The following is a 21,992-nucleotide window of genomic DNA, read 5'->3' as shown; positions in this document are numbered from 1 at the left end:
CTCAGACAATCCTTTGTAAGTCATTTGTGTTTTGTGTGCCTGAGACAGACACACCCCACAGACTCAAGTCAGACGTGTAAACTTTTCGTCGCTGAGCCATGGGTGTTCACTAGAACATTGCTGTGGCTTGCATGCTGCTGCCTCTCCCTCTCCCTTACTGTTGCTCTCTCTCTTTAAACATGTCTTTCTCTTTTTCTCCCATTGAAGCTATTTGCTCCTGAATAGTCGGATTCTAGGGGAAAAGATGTCATAGTTGGCAGGACTCTGCGAGCTAGGCCTCTATCCTCTCCTCAGTGACATGGAGCAGACCCTACCAGAGGGAGGGAGAAGGAAACCGTGATGAATGCTGTCAGGGGCTTGTAGTCCACTATTTTGAATTTTAATCTTTTGGCTGGGTCTTGTACTATAGCTCAGGTTGGTTTAAACTCTTTCTTAAAAGCAAGATTTATTTATTTTTATTTTCTGTGTATGTGCTTTGCCTGCATGTGTGTCTGTGCACTACATGTGTGCAGTGCCCATGAAGGCCAGAAGAGGAAGTTGAATCCCCTGAAAATGGAGTTACAGATGGTTGTGAGCTACTGTGTGCCAGGAGCACCGACTGACAGGGAGTCCGACAACGTAACCAACATAGGCAGGCTCTGGGCTTCCACACAGGGACATCCACATGCTCTGTCCACATTCTCTCCTGCCTGGAGTCCTGGAGGGTGAAGATTATGGGGTTTCATATCCAGGAACATCCAAGAATGTGGGAACTGGGTCTCATAGAGAAGCCCTGTGTTACCATGTGTGGGCTGAACTACATACAACCTAGTGTTCCCACCAGATGCTGAAGACATAACTCTTGTTACCTGCGAAGGTGACTTTAATTGCAAAGAGGATCAGTGTTTCGGTGACGTCACTAGGGTGGGCTCCAATCCAATCCAACCATGTCCTCACAATAAGGGGAAATGGATGCCAAGGATGCCACATGTAGTAGAAGTGGGCACCATGGGTACCTAGTGTGACCATTCAGCCAGGAAGCAGGTATGCAGGCAGGATGTTAAACCACACCACGCATTTCCCTCAGTCCTCAGCAGAACACCAGGTTGCAAGAAGGGAGAAGGGCTCGTAGAGTATCAGGGTTATCCATGAACCCATAGCATATCAGGGGGTTATCCATGAGCTCATAGAGTATCAGGGAGTTATCATCTATGAGCCCTTACATGTCAACAAATACAAACAGCACACACTGCCTTCCTCCTCCTCTTCTTCTTCATTTTTCAAGACAGGGCTTCTCTATGTATCCTTGACTGTTCTGAAACTTGCTCTGTAGACCAGGCTGGCCTTGAACTTAGGGATTTGCCTGCCTCTGCCTCTCAAGTGCTGGGATTAAAGATGTGCAATACCATATTTGGCTACATTTTTTTTTTTGAGACAGGGTCTCTTTATCAGGTAGCTCTGGCTGTTCTGGAACTCAGTATATAGACCAGGCTGGCCTTGAACTCACTGAGTTCCACTTGCCTCTGCCTGTGCTGAGATTAAAGTTGTGCACCACCCATGCCCAGCTCCAGCACATGCTTTCTTAAGAAAGGCGACGCTGGGACTCTGGAGCAGCCTAACTGTGAAGTGAAGGTACCAGGCAGGGCTTAAGCAGGAGCGATTTCTTACAGAAGAATTAATTGTCAAGCTGCTGAAGACCACAGAGGCCACTTGGGTGGGAAGCTGTAGGGGAATCCTATAGCCAGGTTTCTTCCCTGCTGTGTGTCCCTTGGAGTGTGCAGATTGTTGGCGAGTGGTGATGCTCAAGGAGTTGTACCAGAATCTTTCAGGGGACACAGACTGAAACCCAAGAGCTTCAAATCTCCCAGGCTCTTGGAAAAGTTCCCAAGTGAGGCTGGAGATGAGGCTTGGGAGTGGGCCTGGTCACTCTAAAAACCCACTTTTCCTGAGCGGCCCTAGCAGAAAGATGGTTAAGGTACCAAATACCTTCTCGGCATTTGTTCCCATTTACTCTGATGGCCACCCTTGACCTCCCTTCCTCCCATCCTCCCACCTTTCTTCCTGTAGTTCCTCCATGTCATGGACATGATCATCTGACCTGCAGGCAGATACACCTCTGAGTACCCATGAAGCCTCAGCGGAGGCAAGAGTGAAGCCCCTACTGACTGCTGTTCAAATCCGGCCTGTCCTGGCTACATACAGAAGATTTCAACCATGACCTGAGATGTCTGGGGAATGGCCACCCAATCTCAGTGCTCACAGGCTGTTGTGGATTCTAGGCATTTTCAGGGACACCTCAGCTGGGTCACTCATCTGATAGAGAGGTGCATTGGACCTATAGGGCCTTATTCATCTTCAGGCCCTGAAGTTGGGGTGGGGTGGGGCTGGATTGTCTCCTACTCTCCCAAGTCTCAGAAAGATTTTGAAGGAACAGCACTTACTTCTCTTATCCGTGGTGTTATGTACAGTCACAGTGGGTACACCAGGGCCTGGGTTCAGAGAGCAGAGAGGAAAAAGAGAAAGAAAAAACAAGGTCATTAGTTTAGAAGAAAATAAAAAAAATAAGCTTTCCTTATGCCATATAGACTGTGTGGGTCCAGAGGATAATGCAGCCAGAAGAGGCATGGCTCTCTAACATCACAGTCAGGTTCATTACCAGGATTCCTGGTCATGGTACAGATCACGGCTAATTTGACAGGTGGGGGAGAGGACTTGAGTAGGATCCCTACAGCCCACATGAAGGGCCAGCCCACACGGCTTGGTATCCCGCCTGCCGATTCCAGCCTCCGCAAGCAGATCCAGAGGACCCCAGAACAGGCTGGCTAGCGAGATGAGCAATAATGGCGTGCTCTGGGTTTGATTGAGAGTGTCTGCTTCAGTGAATTCAGAGGAGAAGCAATGGATGATTCCTGACATCAACCTCAGGCCCCTCCGTGCAGGTGCACACACAAGTGTGTGTGCAGCCACACTCATATGCAAACACACATATGCTAGTATGCAAACACACAACCTGGAAAATGAAAAACACTGATCTTATGATGGTGTCCTCTGGAAGGGTATCTAGTCTGGACTTTGCTTATTAGCTTCTGAAGGAAGCCCTTGGCTACTTCTTCAGTTCTTTGAACAAGGCAGACAGGTGTCTGATTCTGACAGATACCACCGGTCACTCCTGTACAGCTTTCTAGATCGCCGCATGGCGTGAGTATTGTATTTGGATTAAAGCACCATAACTTCATTTTCACTATTGAGCCAATTCCATGATGCCTTCCTGGACTTAGTCTGCATTACTCAAGCCTCAAGCTTGAAAAACAAAAAACAATCACCAGAACCTGGAAAGAAGCCACCATAGTTTCTAGTCTCTGACCTCCTGTGATGCTTTTGCAAACATGCGTGGAATGGATTGTGAATGTGTGACTCTGTTCAGTGAGCCCCTTCAATGGAAAGCTTCCCAGATTTAGGTTGTTCTGGCCTTGGGAGTTAGGAGGATGCTCTCAAGACAACAGCACCTGCTTAGCCATCCATGGGTTCATGGCTGCTATCATCAATAGCACGGCCAGGAAGAAGGCCTTTTGAATTACTTTTGTTTGGTGATTTAGCTGCTAGGCTGGGGTCCTTGCCCAACATCCTCTTGCCTCTGTTGCTCTTTGCACGCTTGGGTCTGCCATATGTGCCAGCTGTAGGGTCTGAGGGAGGCTGAGCTGCCTTCAGGGGGTTATTGCTCTTCCTGGCCCCTGATATCAGCATGACTGGTCTCTTCTTTCTCTGTTGGAAAGCCTTTCACTACCTAGTCTGAAAGAGTACCCACCCATGATCACAGGGCTGGTCACCCACTCGCCTTCTCTCACAGGGTACCATGGCACAGACTGTGATGTCAGGCCTTGGGCATTATGGCTGTGCTGGCTCTTGTCCCTTATCTGCAGCATTAGGACATAGCTCCATGCAGGGCAAGTGTTTGTTACCAGCATTGAGACACATCCTCAGAGTGATGCAGAAGGAGCAAGATGGATAGTAAAGGAGATGCCGCCTTTCAGGCTGGGGTAGGCACTGAGTAGCGACAAAAGGAGAAAGAGCAAGCTTGAGGCGTCTGCCTGCACTTGGCTGGGGACGTGTGTGTGTGTGTGTGTGTGTGTGTGCATGTACGTATGTGACATCAATATTACAGAATTCATATTTAGGAAGAGCACTATGGACTTTGCATCCACAGGGTCACTGTCAGAACTTCCTGTATATTCAGGATTCATGTGACAAATGGCTAAGCTGAGGGCCAGAGATCCGCCATGGGTCCCAGCATGGCTTATAAACCTCATGTAACATCTGGAGAGTGGACTGCCCAGTTCAGGCCTGAGAAGGATGCTCTGTGTTGATAGGCAGAGAGAGGAAGGCTCAGGCCTGAGAAGGATGCTCTGTGTTGATAGGCAGAGAGAGGAAGGCTCAGGCCTGAGAAGGATGCTCTGTGTTGATAGGCAGAGAGGGGAAGGCTCAGGCCTGAGAAGGATGCTCTGTGTTGATAGGCAGAGAGAGGAAGGCTCAGTCAGAGTGTGCTGGAGTGTGCCGCTGGGCTGGGGTCACAGACTGAGGTCACAGTAGAGCAGAGACAGACTGCCCTGGAGCTGACCCGGACACCACTCAGTGCACACAGTGACGATCCAGAAGCATATATTCATTATGCAAACTAGTGGCTTTCTCTGGAACACCCTACACTTGCACATATCACCATATGTACCTCAGTGGTCCTTTCTTACTGCTTTCTTCTCAGGCTCCCTTTCTCTTCCATTATAGTCTTCTTTCTACTTTCTTGTCTTAAAAAAATCTAGAATGGGGCTGGAGAGATGGCTCAGAGGTTAAGAGCATTGCCTGCTCTTCCAAAGGTTCTGAGTTCAATTCCCAGCAACCACATGGTGGCTCACAACCATCTGTAACGGGGTCTGGTGCCCTCTTCTGGCCTGCAGGCATACACAGACAGAATATTGTATAATAAATAAATAAATAAATATTAAAAAAAATCTAGAATGGGTCTGGAGAGATGTCTCAGTAGTAAGAGTGTATACCGCTCCTGCCAAAGGCCTGAGTTTGGTTCCTAGTACCCATGATGGGCAGCTCACAATGGCTGGCCACTCTAGCTCCAAGGGCTTCTGATGCCTCTGGGCTCTGAGGAGCCTGTACTCACGTGCGCATATCCCCCCCCCCACCATGCACATAATTAGATTAAAACAATGCAGGAGGTGGGGTGTGTGTTATGGGACATCTTCGAGAAGTGGGAGGGGGAGCTGGGGATGGGATGGATATTGATAGAAGACATGTTGGATACAAATTAAAAATTGTTGAAGAATAAGTAAAAAAGAAATAAAACCTAGATTTTTGCATCTGAGAGAAAAATGTGCATTGTTTGTCTTTCTGATCCCGGCTTATAGCACTTAGCATAGTGACCTCAGGTCCACCTATTTTTGTACGAACGATGGATTCCTATTCTTCTTCATGGCTGAATAATACTTCACTCCATGTAAATGTTACACTCTCCTCAACCATCACCAGTGAGTGGGCACCTTGGCTGAGGCCCTGACTCGGCCACTGTGAACAGAGCCGCTACAAATACAAGAAGCGTTGGAATATTCCGACTTAAGATTCCTTCGTCTCGGAGTGGCACAGCCAATCATTGAGCCCTGGAGCCTCCACATTGACCTCTACAGTGAATGCTTTACAGTTCTAGGCCCCTCCCCCATGCTATGCCCCTTGCTTATCCATCCAGCCACAGACTGGTCAGGGAAAAAAAATTGCAGGCTGCTTGGTTACCTGTGAATTTCTGAGAAGCACTGACAATCTTTTCACTATAAATAGATCCCTGTGGTACTTAGGGTCTACTGACAAAAACTAATTGTTGTTTGCCTAAAACTCATATGTGGCTAGGCAGCCAGTACTTTTTATTCACTGACGCCGGCACTTCCTTCCTAGAGGGGAGAAGCCATGCAACATCTGTCTGTGCACGCCAACGGGCAGGTAAGCACTGACTGTGGGGGTAAAATATGGAGGCACACTAAGTACCCCGTTCTGCGATCCCTTTCCCTGAGAGCCTGTGCAGCGAGCAAAGTGGCCATTGAGAGATAACGAGCCTACAGCTGTTTGCAGCGCACAAACAGAGGAGAGAAAATTTGCAAACAGTCTATACCCCACACTCTTATTAATAATGTAAACAATGATTACTTATTCAGTGCCTACTATGTAAAAGGCATCCTGGTAACTCTCCTATGAATAATTTCAAGTCCAATCTTCAGTGCCCTGCCGCAAAGACACTTCAAACAGCTTAGAGACAGGAACATGGCGGCAGAGCCAGCTTCCCGTCTTTTGCCGCATTTGTGCAGTGAGGAAGTCACAGCTTGGAGGAGGTTTCATTTGCTAATACAGCAACTTAATACATGTCTTGAAACAAAAATTCAAATGGTAAAGAAAGGGACTAGGTGACAGTAAAGGACCCACTTTTCCCTTCCTCCAAAAAAGAGCCCAAACCCTTCTAGAATATCCTAGTGTGCACCTGTAGCCATGTACTCACATTTACATGTAAGTGTTTTTGGAAATAAAAAAAAAATCACATGCAAAATTAACCAGATCCAAAGTCTGCACAGCTCAATGAACTTCTATACCATTAGCATAGCATTTGACACGGAGCAGTGAAACCTCACATTGGATTTTACACTTTCACTATTGAATGAATATTTTATGTAATTATCCACCACCAAACACAAAACTCCATGACAGCTAGAACTAGAAAAGCTGTATATTTTCTTTGCTAAATGTTATGAAATACTAAAATATTTTAAAAGATTTATTATTTTATATTTTTTTGGGGGGGGGCTAGGTATCACTATCTAATCTTGGTTGTCCAAGAACTAATTTTGTAGACCAGGCTGGTCTTGAAATGACAAAGGTCCTCCTGCTTCTGACTCCTTCATGCTGGGATTAAAGGTGTGCACCACCACACTTGTCTGATTTTATGTGCATTTTTAAGTTAATTTTTTTCTGTGTATGTATGAGTGTTTTGCTTGCACGTAATACCTTTGCACCAAGTGCCTACAATGCCTGCAGGGGCCAGAAGAGGATGTTGAGGCCTCTTTTTTTTTTTTTTTGTTGAGCCCTCTTGAACTGGACTTACAGACAATTGTGAGCCTTCAAGTGGGTGCTGGAAATCAAACCTGTATTCTCTGGAAGAGCAGCAAATGCTCTCAACTATGTACCCATCTCTTTGGCTATTATTATTATTATTATTATTATTATTATTATTATTATTATTGATACAGGATTTCTCTAGATAGTCCTGGCTACTTTGGAACTTACTATGTAGACAAGAGGGCCTCAAATTCACAGGGTTCCTCCTGTTTTTGTCTTCTAAGTGCTGATATTAAAGGCGTGTGTTACCAAGCCCAGCTTTATTTTTATTATTTTTACTTATGAGTAGATATGTGTCTGTATGTTGTTATGCATACATGAACACAAGTTGTATGTTGTTGTGTGCACATGAATACAAGTGCCTGGAAAGCCAGAGGCATCAGAGTTACATTGCCTGGTGTGGGTTCTGGCAACCAAACTCAGGTCCTTTGGAAGAGCAGCCAGTGCTCTTGCCACTGAGCCTCTCTGAAGCCCCAATATTTTAAATGCACAGAAAAAAATAACACAAAAATACTTGTATGTATGCCTACAGACATCACTAAATATTAGTAGAACATCAGACTTGTCCTCCTCTTTTACTCTCTCTTGCCCTCTCTTCCTCTCCCTCCCGTTCTCTTATCTACCAGAAGGTGAGCCAATCTGGTCCACCACACACGCCCCACTGAGGCCAGAGCATGGCCCAGAAACAATGAAACCAAGGAACCATGGGCTGAAACCACAGCCCACAAGGAGCCCTTCCTCCCCAGAGTTGTTCCCTTTAGTTTCGTGACAGCAATAGAAAGTGATGGACATGGGTCAGGACTCTGCAGGGGCTGGGGACAGAAGGGTCCTTTGGGTGGCCTTCACACTTGACCAGTGTCTTCTTTGGTACAGTTTGACGTGCAGTCCACTTGACCAGTCTAAGACGTTTGCGATGTTCAAGTCATGCTGACAATGGCCCCACTGTAACATGGCTCTCAGACCTCGGAATGAAGACAGAGACTGGTGGCAGCTATTGCGAATCAGAGGTTTAGAGCCACAGTAACCTAAATTACTAAAACCAGGGCACAGAGACTGATCTCAAGAGACCTTTCATTGGCCTAATTTAAAGTTTCACCTTGCTATGTCATGGCCAGGTTAGCACTTAGTGGGCCATTCATTAGCCATTCATCTGTACAGCAGACACTGCATATGTACTGCCCACTACCCTTCCGGGACAGGGAGTGGGAGGGGCATAGAACTGTGCCCGGTGGGGGGCGCTCTGTATGCATCTTTCTGTCTGGGGGGGTCGAAATAGCTTCCCTTCTGAAAGTTGCAGCTCAGCCAGCGTATTTGCTACCCCCCCCCCCCCCGTGCTGGCAGCGCTCATGTAGAACACAAGAGAAATGCCTACAGCCATGAGACAAGGCGCTAACTTTCAAGGTGGCCTTAAATTAGCAACTGGGCAATTAAAATGGGACCCAGAGCACACAGAAGACTGTACAAGGCACATGCTCTTGAAGTGTGCTATGTAAAGATACAGAAGGCACATTTTTCCTCTTGGTTTTCAGAGGTGTCACGGTGGAATGGCCGGCCGCTTGAGTTTATATCTCTGGTCTGTCAAGGGGAAATTTTGTATCCTTTGATAAGCACTTCCTGCCTCCCTCCCAAAGCTCTGGGTCACCAACATTCTCCTCCCTCCTACGCATCTCAGAAAGTGTGTGCATCTTTCTGTCTTTGGCTCATTTTCCTGAACAGAATGTCCCCCTGGTGTGTCCATACCATCACAAATGGCAGGAGTTTTGGAGGTTTATCTGGCCGAACATTAACGGTTCATGGTCTCTGGAATACAAATAGTGGGGAAACATGACCGGAGCGGAGAAGTGGGCTCGGCGTCTACAGGGGGACATGGCTCAGGAGCTGAAGCACTCCCTGTCATCCATGTCGATGCCAGGGCAGCAGTGGTAGCCCACCTGTAGGCCCAGCGCTCAGCAGGCTGAGACAGGAGATCCCTGGAGTAAGCTGGCTGGCTAAATGAGTTGAATTAGCAGTCTCTGGTTCAAGTGAGAGAACTTGCCTTAATATATACGGTGAATGCAGGAGGATATTTGATGTCAAAAGTGGGCCTCTATACATATTACACGTAGTGCAGGTACACTAATACACACATACATACACACACACCATTCATACACACACACTCCAGTCACACCTCCACACACACATACATACATACATCATTCACACACACCATTCACACTCCACACACACACACACACACACACACACACACACACACCATTCACACATACACACACACACAAAAGTAGAGAAGGAAAAGAAGGAAAAGGAGGCTCAATTCTCAGCTGAAGGTTCCATCTTCTCAATGGAAGATGGAAGCAGGTGGGGGAAGCGGGACTGCACTCTGCTCTTCTTTAGCCCGTCCTTCTGCTGCTATATATAATATATATACACACACATAATAGTATAGCTATTATGTATGCATATATTCTCATCCAGTCTGAGGATGTGTGAAGACATACAACTGTATTTCATTACAAGTTCCTCTGTCAACAAACATACGTGTGCAGGAATGAGCATGTGTCTACGATTCTTTCAGCTCCAGCACTTCTGAAGTCTTCAATAACAGCCCGCCTTATGGCCAGTGCACCTTGGAGCAATACACGGTGAGGCAGGAGAGATGGTTAGGAGCACTGGCTGCTCTTCCAGAGGACCCTGGTTCAATTACTAGCACCCACAGGGTGGCTTACAGCTATCTATAATTCCAGTTTCAGGGGATCTGACTCCCTCTTCTGGCCTTTGAGGGCACTGTATGCACATCCACATTCAAGGGCAGAACATGTAAAACAAAATACATTTTTATTTACACACATTAAAAATAAAGCTACAAAAAGTAAGGAACATAAATGCTCAAACAAACACAAGTACTGTTTGCCACCAATGTCAGGAGATGAACTGTATTTGCTAAGCATTGTTTATGAAGAGAAGAATATAAAAAAATGACCTTTCAAAATCTTAAGTGAGTGACAGGACTTATTTTAGCGAAAGCTAAATGTATGTCTGACTTCCAAGTTGGTATTGCTCCTGGGAGGGGAAAATATGCAAATGGATGTATGACCACCACATGATGGTAGATCATAGTATGTGGGTGGATGTGTGACCACCACACTACGGTAGATCATAGTGTACAGATGGATGTATGCCACCACACTATGGTAGATCACAGTGTACAGATGGATGTATGACCACCACACTATGGTAGATCATAGTGTACAGATGGATGTATGCCACCACACTATGGTAGATCATAGTGTACAGATGGATGTATGCCACCACACTATGGTAGATCACAGTGTACAGATGGATGTATGCGACCACACTATGGTAGATCATAGTGTACAGATGGATGTATGCCACCACACTGTGGTAGATCACAGTGTACAGATGGATGTATGCCACCACACTATGGTAGATTATAGTGTACAGATGGATGTATGCCACCGCACTATGGTAGATTATAGTGTACAGATGGATGTATGCCACCGCACTATGGTAGATTATAGTGTACAGATGGATGTATGACCACCACACGATTGTAGATCATAGTGTACAGATGGATGTATGACCACCACACTATGGTAGATTATAGTGTACAGATGGATGTATGACCACCACACTATGATAGATCACAGTGTACAGATGGATGTATGCCACCACACTATGGTAGATCATAGTGTACAGATGGATGTATGACCACCACACGATGGTAGATCATAGGAGCTGGTGGACAGATGGTCACATATTTGGATTCCATTTAAAGTAAAATTCAGAGTTACGTGACTGCCTTCCAGTCCCATTTGGTCTAGAGTGTGAGTCTGCACCTGTCTGGCAGGATGGAGAGGTGACAACCAGACATGAAAACTGAAGGGACTGAGAAGGACATAGTGTAGGGGAAAGCCATCAGATTAAATACACCCATAGAGACAGTATTCATCCTCCTCACCCACTCTCGCCTGCACCCTGGGAAGATGCTCTGACACATAACTCCCACCGCTGCCAGCCTCCGAGGATGTAAACAATAGAGACTCTCCCATCCCAGGCGACCCCATGCGCGCTGCCGGTGCTGATGAATGCTTTCAAAGATCAGCTGCATGCAGGCGAGGGAGGCAGGTTCTGGCCGGTGGAGATAATTGGCAAGGGCCCTGCTGCGCCCAGACTCCAGATCTCTTTATTTACCAGCTCATGAATCATGTATGGCTGGAGCAGAAAGTGTATACACCCAGGTGATATGATCATCCTAACAAACGGGGAGCGAGCAGGCTACCCGAACGACAGCAGATAATTAAAATATTTGTTCCTAAGTCAGGATTTCCCAGTCAACACTACAGAAGGGTTTTGTTGCTGTCTGATTTTGAAGCCTTGTTATCGGTGACATCAAACCTGGGATTTAGTCCCACCCCACCCCCTACCCAGTCCCTTCTGCCTGTGCCCCACGGCGTTTAGTCTTGCTTCCATCCAATTTTCTGTTCAGGGAACTTGAAAGTGATTCTGTTTTTCAGGCAGAGTCTGAACGGCACCATTCAGCGAGGGCTGCGGCAGTGGGTAGGCTGTTTTTACACACTCGTGAATGACGGAGATGCTACACCGAGCTGACCGTTATCATCACATGTGGCTACTGGCAGCAGAAATTATGTGTGAGTCTAGGGCACATGACAGGCATTGGAGGAAGAAAAAGCTTCCCAATGGTTGAAACAATAATAATCCTTTTTTATAAAGGGAGGGGCTTTGGCAAATGCCTGGATTGCAACCCCTTCCTCTAGGCATCTGGTCTTCATCTGGGATCTTCCAGACCCATGGGTCACCTTCATCTAAACCACAGCTTCATCACAACACCCCAGGGAACATTTTACACTTACATTAATTCATTGTTACTGAGAAAGGGTCTTACATAGCCCAGGCTGTCCTTGAACTCACTATGAGCTGAGGATGACTTTGGACTATTGATCTTTCTGCCTCTAACTCCAATGTGCTGGGATTTCAGGTGTGCACCATCTGCCCCCTTCCCCCTGTTACATATTTAGGGGTTATATAGAATTCTGAGTGTGATGGCAGCAACTTAGTTTGTAAAATGAGGCAAACCTACAAGATAAGTGGTTGAGTGCACACACACTGTCTGATTTGTCCTCTCACATACCAGGGCTGGAATCTGGACCAGAGCCTCTAGCCCCTTTAACAAGCTCGTCCTGACTCACTCTCAAAGGTCCTGGGCCCAACCTGACTGTTGAACAATCATAGCTTGTATCAGGCCTGTCGCATTCTGGTTCTAGTTCACTGGTGATTTTCAAGCTAAACAATTTCATTTTAATTGGATTCCAAATGATATATTTATGCCTTATGTCATCAGCCATTATGGGAACTTAGCAACCCAGTACATTATCATAATTGTCATCATCATCATCATCATCCTGAAGATGGGGTCTTCCTGAAGCCCAGACTGTTCTTAAATTTACAACCTCCCAAGTAATGGGATTAAAGGTGTGTGCCCACAAATCCTGCTTCAATTTATAAACATTATGCTTCCCATGAAAGAATGTGCAGGAACTCCACAGTACCTCACCTATCGATGGTGTCTGGTTAAATGAAGGAGCAGCTGATGCACTGGGGGTGTGTATTCCCTAGGAAACGATGCTCATGGCCGAGTCACTTTAGTGACCATGGTGAGGCTCTTCACTAGCCTCACAGCTTCCTGTCATATGCCCAGATGCCATGCAAGATCCTGTCTGTCTTTGGTAACGACAGGGTTGTGGCAGGATGCACAGATAACCCTGTCAATCATCAAGCATGCTCAAGGGGAAAGGGCTGTGCATTCCTCCTGAGCCTGGGGCAGGGTGATGGGCTTAGTGGACTTTGAAAACCTTCCCTCCTTGTGGGAATGTGAGCTCAGTTTCCTGAGAGGACAGTGCTCGTTTGGATGAATCACTTATGACAGGCGAGATGCTCAGGCTGCACATCCAGTATAGGTGACCGGTGAGTCTTTACGCTTAGATCTACTTAATCCTTAACTCAGGACAGGTGGCTTCAGAAAGTGGGAGAAGGCAGGCCCACAGAAGCTGGTCAAGTCCTATGCCTCAGTCTCAGGGACCTCCCTGGACATCATTTCTGAAGTTTCTGCCCATCTTCCTCCCTATGTTCATTGTGCCTTTCTGATGGATAAACCTAGGTCCTCACTGTTATCTGCTGGCCTGGTCTGTCACCTGTGTACACTGTCCCTTTAAGAGACAATCCCCGCCCTCTCCCAACCCCTCCCCTTCCACCAAGGGAAGCTAAAATTCTGCCTCCCCCAGCCTGTGCTCTCCTCCTTTCTGTCTCTCTCCTGAAGAGGTAACTTCTTCTCTCTCTCTCTCTCTCTCTCTCTCTCTCTCTCCAACCCCCCTCTTCTCTTCCCCACCTCTCTGTCCCTCTTTTCGGCAGAGGTGGCTACTGCCTCTCCCCTCCCCGTCTCCCCTTCTCACTTTCTCTCCCCTTTCCCCTAACCTTCCATAACCCACTAAATAAACTATATCCACTTTCTCCGCGAGGTCTCTCACCAGCTGAATCCCATCCGCCTGGGACCCACAGAGGCCTCGGGTGGTGGGACCAGCTGCCCCTCGCGACCTGTGGTGGTCTTCTACCGCTGCTGCCCTAAACCATCGGCAGTGGCCCATTGTGTGCTGTGGCTGTGGACCCACCACCCCTCGGGGAACTGTGCCATTTTATCCAAACCATTAAACTCACCTCAAGTGTGTCACTGGGACTCTGTCTGGGATACCTGATATGTGTCCCAATGGAAGTAGCAGGGACACATTTGGTTGCAGGGAAGGTGGATGCCTTGGCCTCCAGAATCCCTTGCACTGGCAGAAATGACTTAAGATCCTTAATCCTGTGCTTTTTCTTTGAGCCTCAAAGGGAATAGAATAAGCAAATAATTGGACTGGGGGTGTATCTGGCAGAGTGCGTTCCCAGCACACATGGGTTCTGCTCCTAGCACCATGTAAACAGAACATGGTGGTAGAAGACTGTAATCTTCACACTCCGGAGATGGGGTCGGGACTTCAAGGTCATCCCTAAGGCCAGCCTGAGATGCACAAGATGCAGTCTCTGAAAAACTAAACCCCACACTCAAGAGCAAGTCACATCACCTAGGTATGTCCCTTCTGACATGACATTGACAGCTACAAAGTCTCCATTCACAAACCACCAGAAGTTACAATTTGAAAAAGAAGTCCCTAGTGTTTTGAGTTTCTGATGCTGTGTGGAGCCACACCCACACTTTCCCTTGGTTGCCTGCAGCCCACACTGCAGGTGGAGCATGCTTGAACAAAGGCAGCTGACACCCACTCTTTCTCCCACATTCTGGTTTCCATACATCTTCTCTCTTTTACCCCGTTTCCATGGTCACATCCTCTCACCTGCTGTCTTTCTCATGGAATTGCAACCTTGGCCCCCTACTGATTAGGGCTCTGGTTGTCTCCATAGCTCACAGATAGTGTCTACATCTAAGTGTGAGACAGGAGACATTCCCAGCCCTAATCTGGGGCCACATGGCTTTCTCTTCCAGTCAGGGTTGTGTGCTTCACATCTTTGCACCTTCATTTCCTACCCAGAATTCCCTTCCCTCCACAGTGTCCTCAATATTTTCTTCAAACTCCTCTGTAAGATTCTGACTATGCCTCCTTTTCCTGTGGTCACAGAAACAGTAACAATAATGTCACGTACTGACCCTGTTACGCCATGTACTCTTGTGTGTCCTGTGTGCCGTTCCCTATTCTGATCTTTTGCATGTAGCAGCTCACTTACTCCTTAAAGGGATCCCACAAAGTGGGAATTACATGTACTTCCTACTCATAGTCTGTGAATAAACGGAGGTGCAGAATTGTAGGGGCCACGGTGGCGTTTGTATCCAAGCAGCTCAGATACTGCTTCCGCCAGCAGAGCTCCTTGACTCTGTACTTCACTATAGAGTAACGAAGACCTCAGGATTCCCCCCAGCTGCACTTCCTAGCTCAGTGAGCTTACATGCATGCAGACATCCGCACACACATGCAAACCCCACGTGCCCGTGTGCCCATGAAACCAACAAACCAAGGAAACGGAAGCCTCACCGAGACTGGGGAGAAAAGAGGAAGAAATGAGCATCGTTGTTTTTATGAACGCAGAGCAAGGATACTCACGTGCGTCAGTGTGAGTGTGTAGGTTTGCACTTGTGTGTCTGTGTGTCGCTGCACGTGTGTGCATGTTCTACACTGATGCTGGCCTAGCCCTTGTTCCTTAAATTTATCCTTCCTTTTTTTTTTTTTATCTACGATTAAAATCCCCGCTTCCCAATTTCCTCCCCATTTTGATCGCCTCAGTGAGAGCTTAGGAACGACTTAAAGAAAAGCCACAGTGTGTAACGCCGCCAGTGAAGTATTTACAGCAACACGCGAGCGCTCCACAGAGAGGAAGCAGCCGAGTGGTCCGAACACACAGTGACAACTGTGATTAATTTCCTTGTGCTTTAATAACCGCGTTGCTAAAGTGTGACAGAACAGATGTTCTCTTGGAAACACCAGCCCCTCCACAGCACACTACAGTTGTCTGGGGGTTCAGCTCCTCATGCCGGCTGAGGGTGGGTGTATCAGGAGTCAGCCACAGGCAGCATCGCTCCCACCAGGGGCTCCTCTAGGCAAGGGGAACCAAAGGCGAGGCTCCAGGCCAGAGGTGGTTCTGGGAGCGGCACCGAGAAATTGGGCACGGTAGGCTTTGTGGGTCAGAATAGAGCTAAAGGTTCAGGAGAAGCCTTCTAGAAGGTCACTGTGTGCCTCATGTTATCATGATGCTGCCCTCTGCTGGGAAGTCAACACCCTTACAAGTTATGGAAATTGTGCCCACCTCCAGCCCATGGGGTGACCAGTACAAAGGCATTTCCAGCTGTAAGATGGGTCACTAATTCTTAGAGAGACTGTAAGAGCCATTCTGGTATCAGAATTGTTAGAACGGGACAGCCAGCCTACGAGCAAGGCCATAGTTAATCTCCTTGCAGCACTTAACTAGCAGGGACTGGTGAGGCAGAGAGAGTGGGCCCTGAGGCCCGGTGACATGCTTCGGGTAAGCCTCTTCAGCAGAGCCAGGGAGGTGTTTCTGGAGCTGTGGCTGCCTTACCACAAGTTCCTTTCAGCAGGCCTCAAGTCAGAGTGGCGTTTCAGATGTCTAGGAAGGGCCTGGAGGGGTGTGCACACAGCCTGCAGGCCAAGGTCACAGCGTCTGCAGGACTGTACCCCTGGTGGCCGGTGGGAATCCTTCCGGTGGGAGCCAGCACTCCCTGTCTTGCATAACCTCCCTCCCAACCCTTTGTTGTCACAGGGCACCTCTGCTCGTGGCACGGCATGTCTGAGGGTGGGCAGGCAAGGGCTTCCCTGTCTCATTTATTTCCTGTGTTTTGAACCCTTGTTGGTGATCTAACAGAGAACTGTGTATCTGAATATCCCCATGGTCCTTGGAAAGCATCTGGTCACATGACAGCTGGCAGTAAAGAATAAATGTCCGCATGCTTGTACCCAGCTCATCCTACGCTCTGCTTCTCATCCAGTCCAGGGTCCAGCCCATGAAATGGTGCCGCCCACATTCAGGGTGGTCTTCCTACCCTAAGTAACCCAGTTAAGAAAACCCCTCTCAGACGCACCCACAGGCCAACGTGGTCTAGACAATCCCCTACTGAGACTCTTCTTCAACATGATTCTACTTTATGTAAGACTGACAGTTAAAACAAGTGCTTGTGGGTTTTTTGTTTTTTTTTTTCCAGACTGTGCCACATTGTATCGTCCCCCATGCCCTTCGTCCTTCTGAACTGTTCACAGACCCTCAAAGCCTCACCATGAGGGAGAGAGAGCCTGACCGGAGCTGAGGCTCTGTAGGGACATGTTGGTAACCTGCAGCCAGTCATCCTTCATTAAAGGTTCCCCCAATTTTTCTTATCCTAGACTCTGGGCTCCCGAGGGCAGGGCCTCCCTCTGTTTCATCTTCATGTGTCTGACGTCAAATTCAACGTCTGCCCGACAGAGGGTACCACAGGAGGCCTTGTCTAAGCCAGGGCTCAGTTCTCTGTGGCCCCCAGGGAGTCAGACACTGGGAAATCCTGACACTAGGAAATAGGAACCACATAAGCCCCAGTAGGCGAAGCCTGTGGAGACCAATGTGCAGGGCTGCAGTGCCCTCTTGTGTCTGGTTGTACCCAGGACTTCCACAAGGAGATCTGTAAGAGATTTAGGAAATTCCTTTCCACTGGGCACAAGAGACAGCACCTGCATGTGCTTCCTGCACTTGTGGGCCTCTGACATGCTCAGGGTTGGGAAGACCTGGCTCTTGCCCCTCCCGCTGGTGCCACGGGCCTGACTCTTTCATCTGTGACATGGGTGTGTGTGTGCTTTGGTTGCTGGGGAGAGAGAAGGTGAGCAATGACCTTGCAGAGAGAGACGGCCTCCAAGCCATTCCACCCCTGTGGATTCAGGCCTAAGTGTGTCAGCAGCCCTGAGGCACATGGAGTTGCTTGGCTTTAGCAGGCTTTGCGGGATGCAGCAGAAGAGTACCCTGATGTAGTAGAAGATTCACAGCATCCATAGTATGGAATGCCAATTTTTTTTTTAAGTGTCCTCTTCTCACCCCTTCAGCCCGTCAGAGGCAGTGGTGGTGTGCCATCCCTCATTCCAGCACTGTGTTCACTGACCACACACAGAAGCTTCTCAGCCAAACACTGGATGTCTGAGGGTGGGGAAGGTCATGGCCTGCTTAGGGGAAACATTGCAGCTGCAGAGGTGCCCCCCTCACCCCCACCACTGAGTGGTCCTCACATTTTCAGCTGGATGGTATGTGCCTTTGCAAGGTCACATGATCAATGACTTCAAGTGATTTTAATTTGGGAATATGAAGTGAGAGACACACCGAATCACTGAGAAGAAATGCCAACATCTTGAGCTAGCTCGCCAAACAGCCATGTCCCTGTCTAACTGAGGGACAAGAGGTCAGCTAACAGCCAACCCAAGCAGCGGATCGTGTTTTTCTGACCACATGAGTCTTTAATTTACCAAGCAATCTCAGTAGGACTAAAGGTGTGGCTTTGCCAGCTAGATGTAGCCCATTCCCTAGCTTTCCAGCCTCATGGCTGAGGTACTGGTTGTAGCCATGTTTACTGCCACAACTCTATGGCATTTCAAGGTCCCTGCCAGCAAGCGAGCTTCAGCAGCCTGTGCTTGCAAACCGCACGAACCGCCTGCGTAAAGGAGTCAGAGTTTGCCCTAGCAGGACAGCCCAGAAAGCCGGCATTTTTAAACGGCGCAGCTTTTATCCTGCTACGGTTGAAAACCAAAAAGCATGCGTTCAGCTTTTCGTCAACACCATTTAAGTGTTTCGTGGCAGGACCTCTTAATGAGCTGCAGGGTTTTGCAGCTAAAGCTGAGTCAGGAAGCTTCTATTAAATTGCAGCTACCAAGAAAACATGCTCTTCTCTTTCCCAAGCTTTCTCAGGCTTTCAGTGGATTCAGTTGTCCACACGTCTGGGCGCCAATTGTAGTAATTAGGGGCAGCGGAGCTGCGTCCCCGGCACCCCGGCTGCCTGGCTAGCTTATGCCCGAAATAACAACACACAAACTGTATTCATTTAAACACTGCTTGGCCCTGTAGCTCTAGCCCTTACAGGCTAATTCTCACATCCCGATCAACCCATCTCTAATAATCTGTGAGCACCAGTCTTACCGGGAAAGATTCAGCATGTCTAACCTGGCGGCTTGCTTCATCGCGTGCGTCTGCCCGGGAGAGCGGAGCATGGCATCTCTCTGAGGCGTCTGCTCCCGAGAGGAGAGCTGTGGAGTCTGAGCTCACTTCCTCTTCCTCCCAGTGTTCTGTTCTGTTTACTCCTCCCACCTATCTTCTAACCAATGAGGGCCAAGCAGTTTCTTTTTATTTAACCAATGACCTTCCTCCATCAAGGGTCCATCATTCTACATCTTGTAAGTGTGTTTTCATGACTAAATAACAATTAATATTTTATAGACCATTTTATCATCTCACATCATGAGGGGCAGATTTTACAGTACTCTCTCCCTCCCAGTGGCACATGAATTGGCCTTGTTTCTAGGAAGTCCTAGGGCACAACTGTGATTTATAAAGAGTTTTTGTATTTATTTTTCATCATGTGTGTCAGTGTGTGGGTGTGGATGTGCACTTGGGTGCAGTTCTCTTTGAAGCCAGAAGAAGGTGCCAGATTCCAAGGATCTGCAGTTACAGGTGATTGTGAGCCACTCAACATGGGTGCTGGGCACTGAAGCTGGGTCTTCTGCAAGCAGTACATGCTCTTAACAGGTAGGCCATCGTTCCAGTCCCCTACAACTACGACATTGAACTAGGACTATACTGTTCCCTGTCACTCAGAAGTCCACTGACAGAATGTTCTAGTGCACAGGGTGTGGCTCTCAATGCTGAACTGAAGCTGGAGATGGAATGAGACCTGACATGTGGCAGACCTACGCATGAATGGGGAGGGTGGGTGTTCAAAAACACTAACCGAAGTACCTAGGCCAGGGGGCACTCGCTGGGTGGGAAGGTGAATCAGGGTGAAGGGTGCTTTAAGAGGTGCCAGGTGGGTGTCTGTCAGCAGAGATGAGGATGTGCATGTTTCCTGTGTCCGCAGGGGGCCCCACTGGAAAACTGTGATGCTCAGGAATCAAGTCAGCAAACAGCAACTTACTCCACCATTCCATGATGAGGCACTGATCGAACATTCATGTACACTCAAAAAGAGAAGCATTGCAACCACCCCTTCCCTCAAAGGTAGAGTCTTTGGGGAGGTCGTGAGGTAACTCTAAGCAAACTGTCATTCTGCCTTGATGTTTGACAGGCAGCCTCCACGGCTTGAGAACACTTTCAGTGGTAGGAGGCTACCTGATTTACAGTATTTCGTTATAGCGGCCTGAATACAGAAAGGCTGCTGGGCAGAGGCCTGGGAGACAGGTCCTGCCTCTGGGGGCAGACAATACTTCCGGAGCCCTGAGGAAGGAGACAGGCACTGTGGCTGCGAAGACTCAGGAGCTGTGTCTCAGAGGTTTTATGTGACAGCAAGGGCTGACAAAAAGGTCAGTGGTGTGTTATAGGCATTACTACGTCTCTGGGCACTTAGTCCATCGATGGCTCGGGACAGAGCACTGCTGTGGTTTGGCTGAGTTTCATGCATGCTGAAGCTGGTTAATAAAAGGCTGCAGTTTTTATCACCAAGCCCTAATTGATAAGTCATATATTTTCTATCCATCAAAAATTTGTTTTATATTTATGAGTGCTTTGCCTGCATGTATGTGTGTGTACCATGTGCATGTCTAGTGCCTGTCAAGGTTAGAAGATGCCATCGGATCTCCTGGGACTAGAGTTATGGATGGTTGTGAGCCTTGATGTGGGTGCTGGGAGCAGATCTAGGTCCTCGAGGATTTAAACTACTGGATGATTTTCTCTCTCTCCCTCTCCTCTCTCTCTCCATCTCCCTCTCCTCCCTGTCTCTGTTTTTTTCTTGTTTTTTATGATACAGGGTTGTCCCCTCCAAGTACCAAGCAGAGCTCAAGCCTGCTTATCTTCCAAGATCGGTAAGATGGGTGTAGGCAGGCCTTGGACTCTCCACACACCTGAAGTTGTCCTGGAGCTCCTGATCCCAGTGCGGGACCCCAGCTGCACCATCATGCCCAGCTTACTGTTCTTCCAGCCATGTCCACCAGGCATTTTCTTTTTCCAGTGCCCGGGCATCTCCCCATTAAGCCTTGGTTCATTCTCTCCCCTGTCTTCTCCCAGTCTCTACAAACACTTTACATGTCTCGAGTCTGTGAACCTCAGCTCTTGTGTTCTGGAATTTTCAACTTTGTCAAGTTGTGTGTGCCTCTGGAAACCCACAAGCTGCCTGCTCTCTGGCCCCGTTTGGCGCTTCTCTGGTCCTCATTCTTCCCAAAGGAGAAGATTTTAGGGTGTGAAGGATGGCCTCAGAGCAGACATCTCCCAGTGTGGTGAAATCTGGGATCTTAGCACTTGGGAGGCTGAAGCAGGAGGATGAGGAGTTTGAGAGCACCCTGGGCTGCAATACAGGCCTTTCCTGATGTACATTCAACAATACCCGGGGTTTCCCCCGGGAAACTGGGGATCACTGAGCCTAGTCAGTCTATTCGGTGCGCCTTTTGAACTTCAGTCACTCTGGTAAAGGTGTTAGGCTCCAACAGCTGATTACATTTCCCCAATGCCTGCTCTCTGGTCAACAAGATGGTACTTTTTGGGATCTGGGAATGGCTGCAGTCAGCCTTCCTGTAACTGGTGGAGGTGAGTTTCAACTCCTCTGCCTGGGGTACTCTTCTTTGCACCCCGTTCTCATAAGCATTGCTGGTCCTTAGCGCTCTCATGTCCGGGTCTTTGTACTCACACTGGTCGCTGAAGATGCTGGTGTCAGTGCCCCAGGGGTGGAGACAATGAGGTGGGCTGTCACTCACAGTGGTGGTAGCCTGAACAATGTTCCCTTCTGCTTGGGCTCACAGTCCACTCTAAAGGCTCCATGGCCAGGTCTCCTGAAGTGCGTGAGCACTGTTGGTGGGTGGTGGCTTGGAGATCGGGGTGGGATCCTTATAACTCCTAACCCCATGGCTCACGGTCAGCTCTTGCACCTGCCTGGCCTTGGCCACCTCTACCTTTTCTGGTGTTTCAGAACTCACATTCTGGAAGTTAAGCACGCGCTCCGTTCCCTCACAGCCTCCTCTCTAACCAAGGGTACCACATATACCTGGCCCTGGCTTTCTCGTTCTGTGCTACCCACTCATATTCACCATCAAAAGCATCACCTGAGG

At 48.3% G+C, this 21,992-nt stretch overlaps 1 protein-coding gene across 4 annotated transcripts in view; it reads right to left on the bottom strand.

Annotated features, from left to right (window-relative positions):
- Positions 1 to 21,992, bottom strand: part of Dpp6 (dipeptidyl peptidase like 6) — an 866,060-nt gene that overhangs the window by 27,881 nt on the left and 816,187 nt on the right. For all 4 annotated transcript variants that reach the window (XM_041640587.1, XM_041640589.1, XM_041640586.1 and 1 more), the window contains exon 17: positions 2,421 to 2,468. In XM_041640587.1, the coding sequence (XP_041496521.1) occupies positions 2,421 to 2,468 (48 nt within the window). The remainder of the gene's footprint in view (positions 1 to 2,420; positions 2,469 to 21,992) is intronic.

This window comes from Microtus oregoni, unplaced genomic scaffold (genome assembly GCF_018167655.1).
Source record: "Microtus oregoni isolate MIOR12 unplaced genomic scaffold, Mior012 000064F_ref0000363, whole genome shotgun sequence".
Classification (NCBI taxonomy): domain Eukaryota; kingdom Metazoa; phylum Chordata; class Mammalia; order Rodentia; family Cricetidae; genus Microtus; species Microtus oregoni.
Note: the sequence above shows the minus strand (reverse complement) of the source record. Positions and strands in the feature narration are given on the sequence as shown.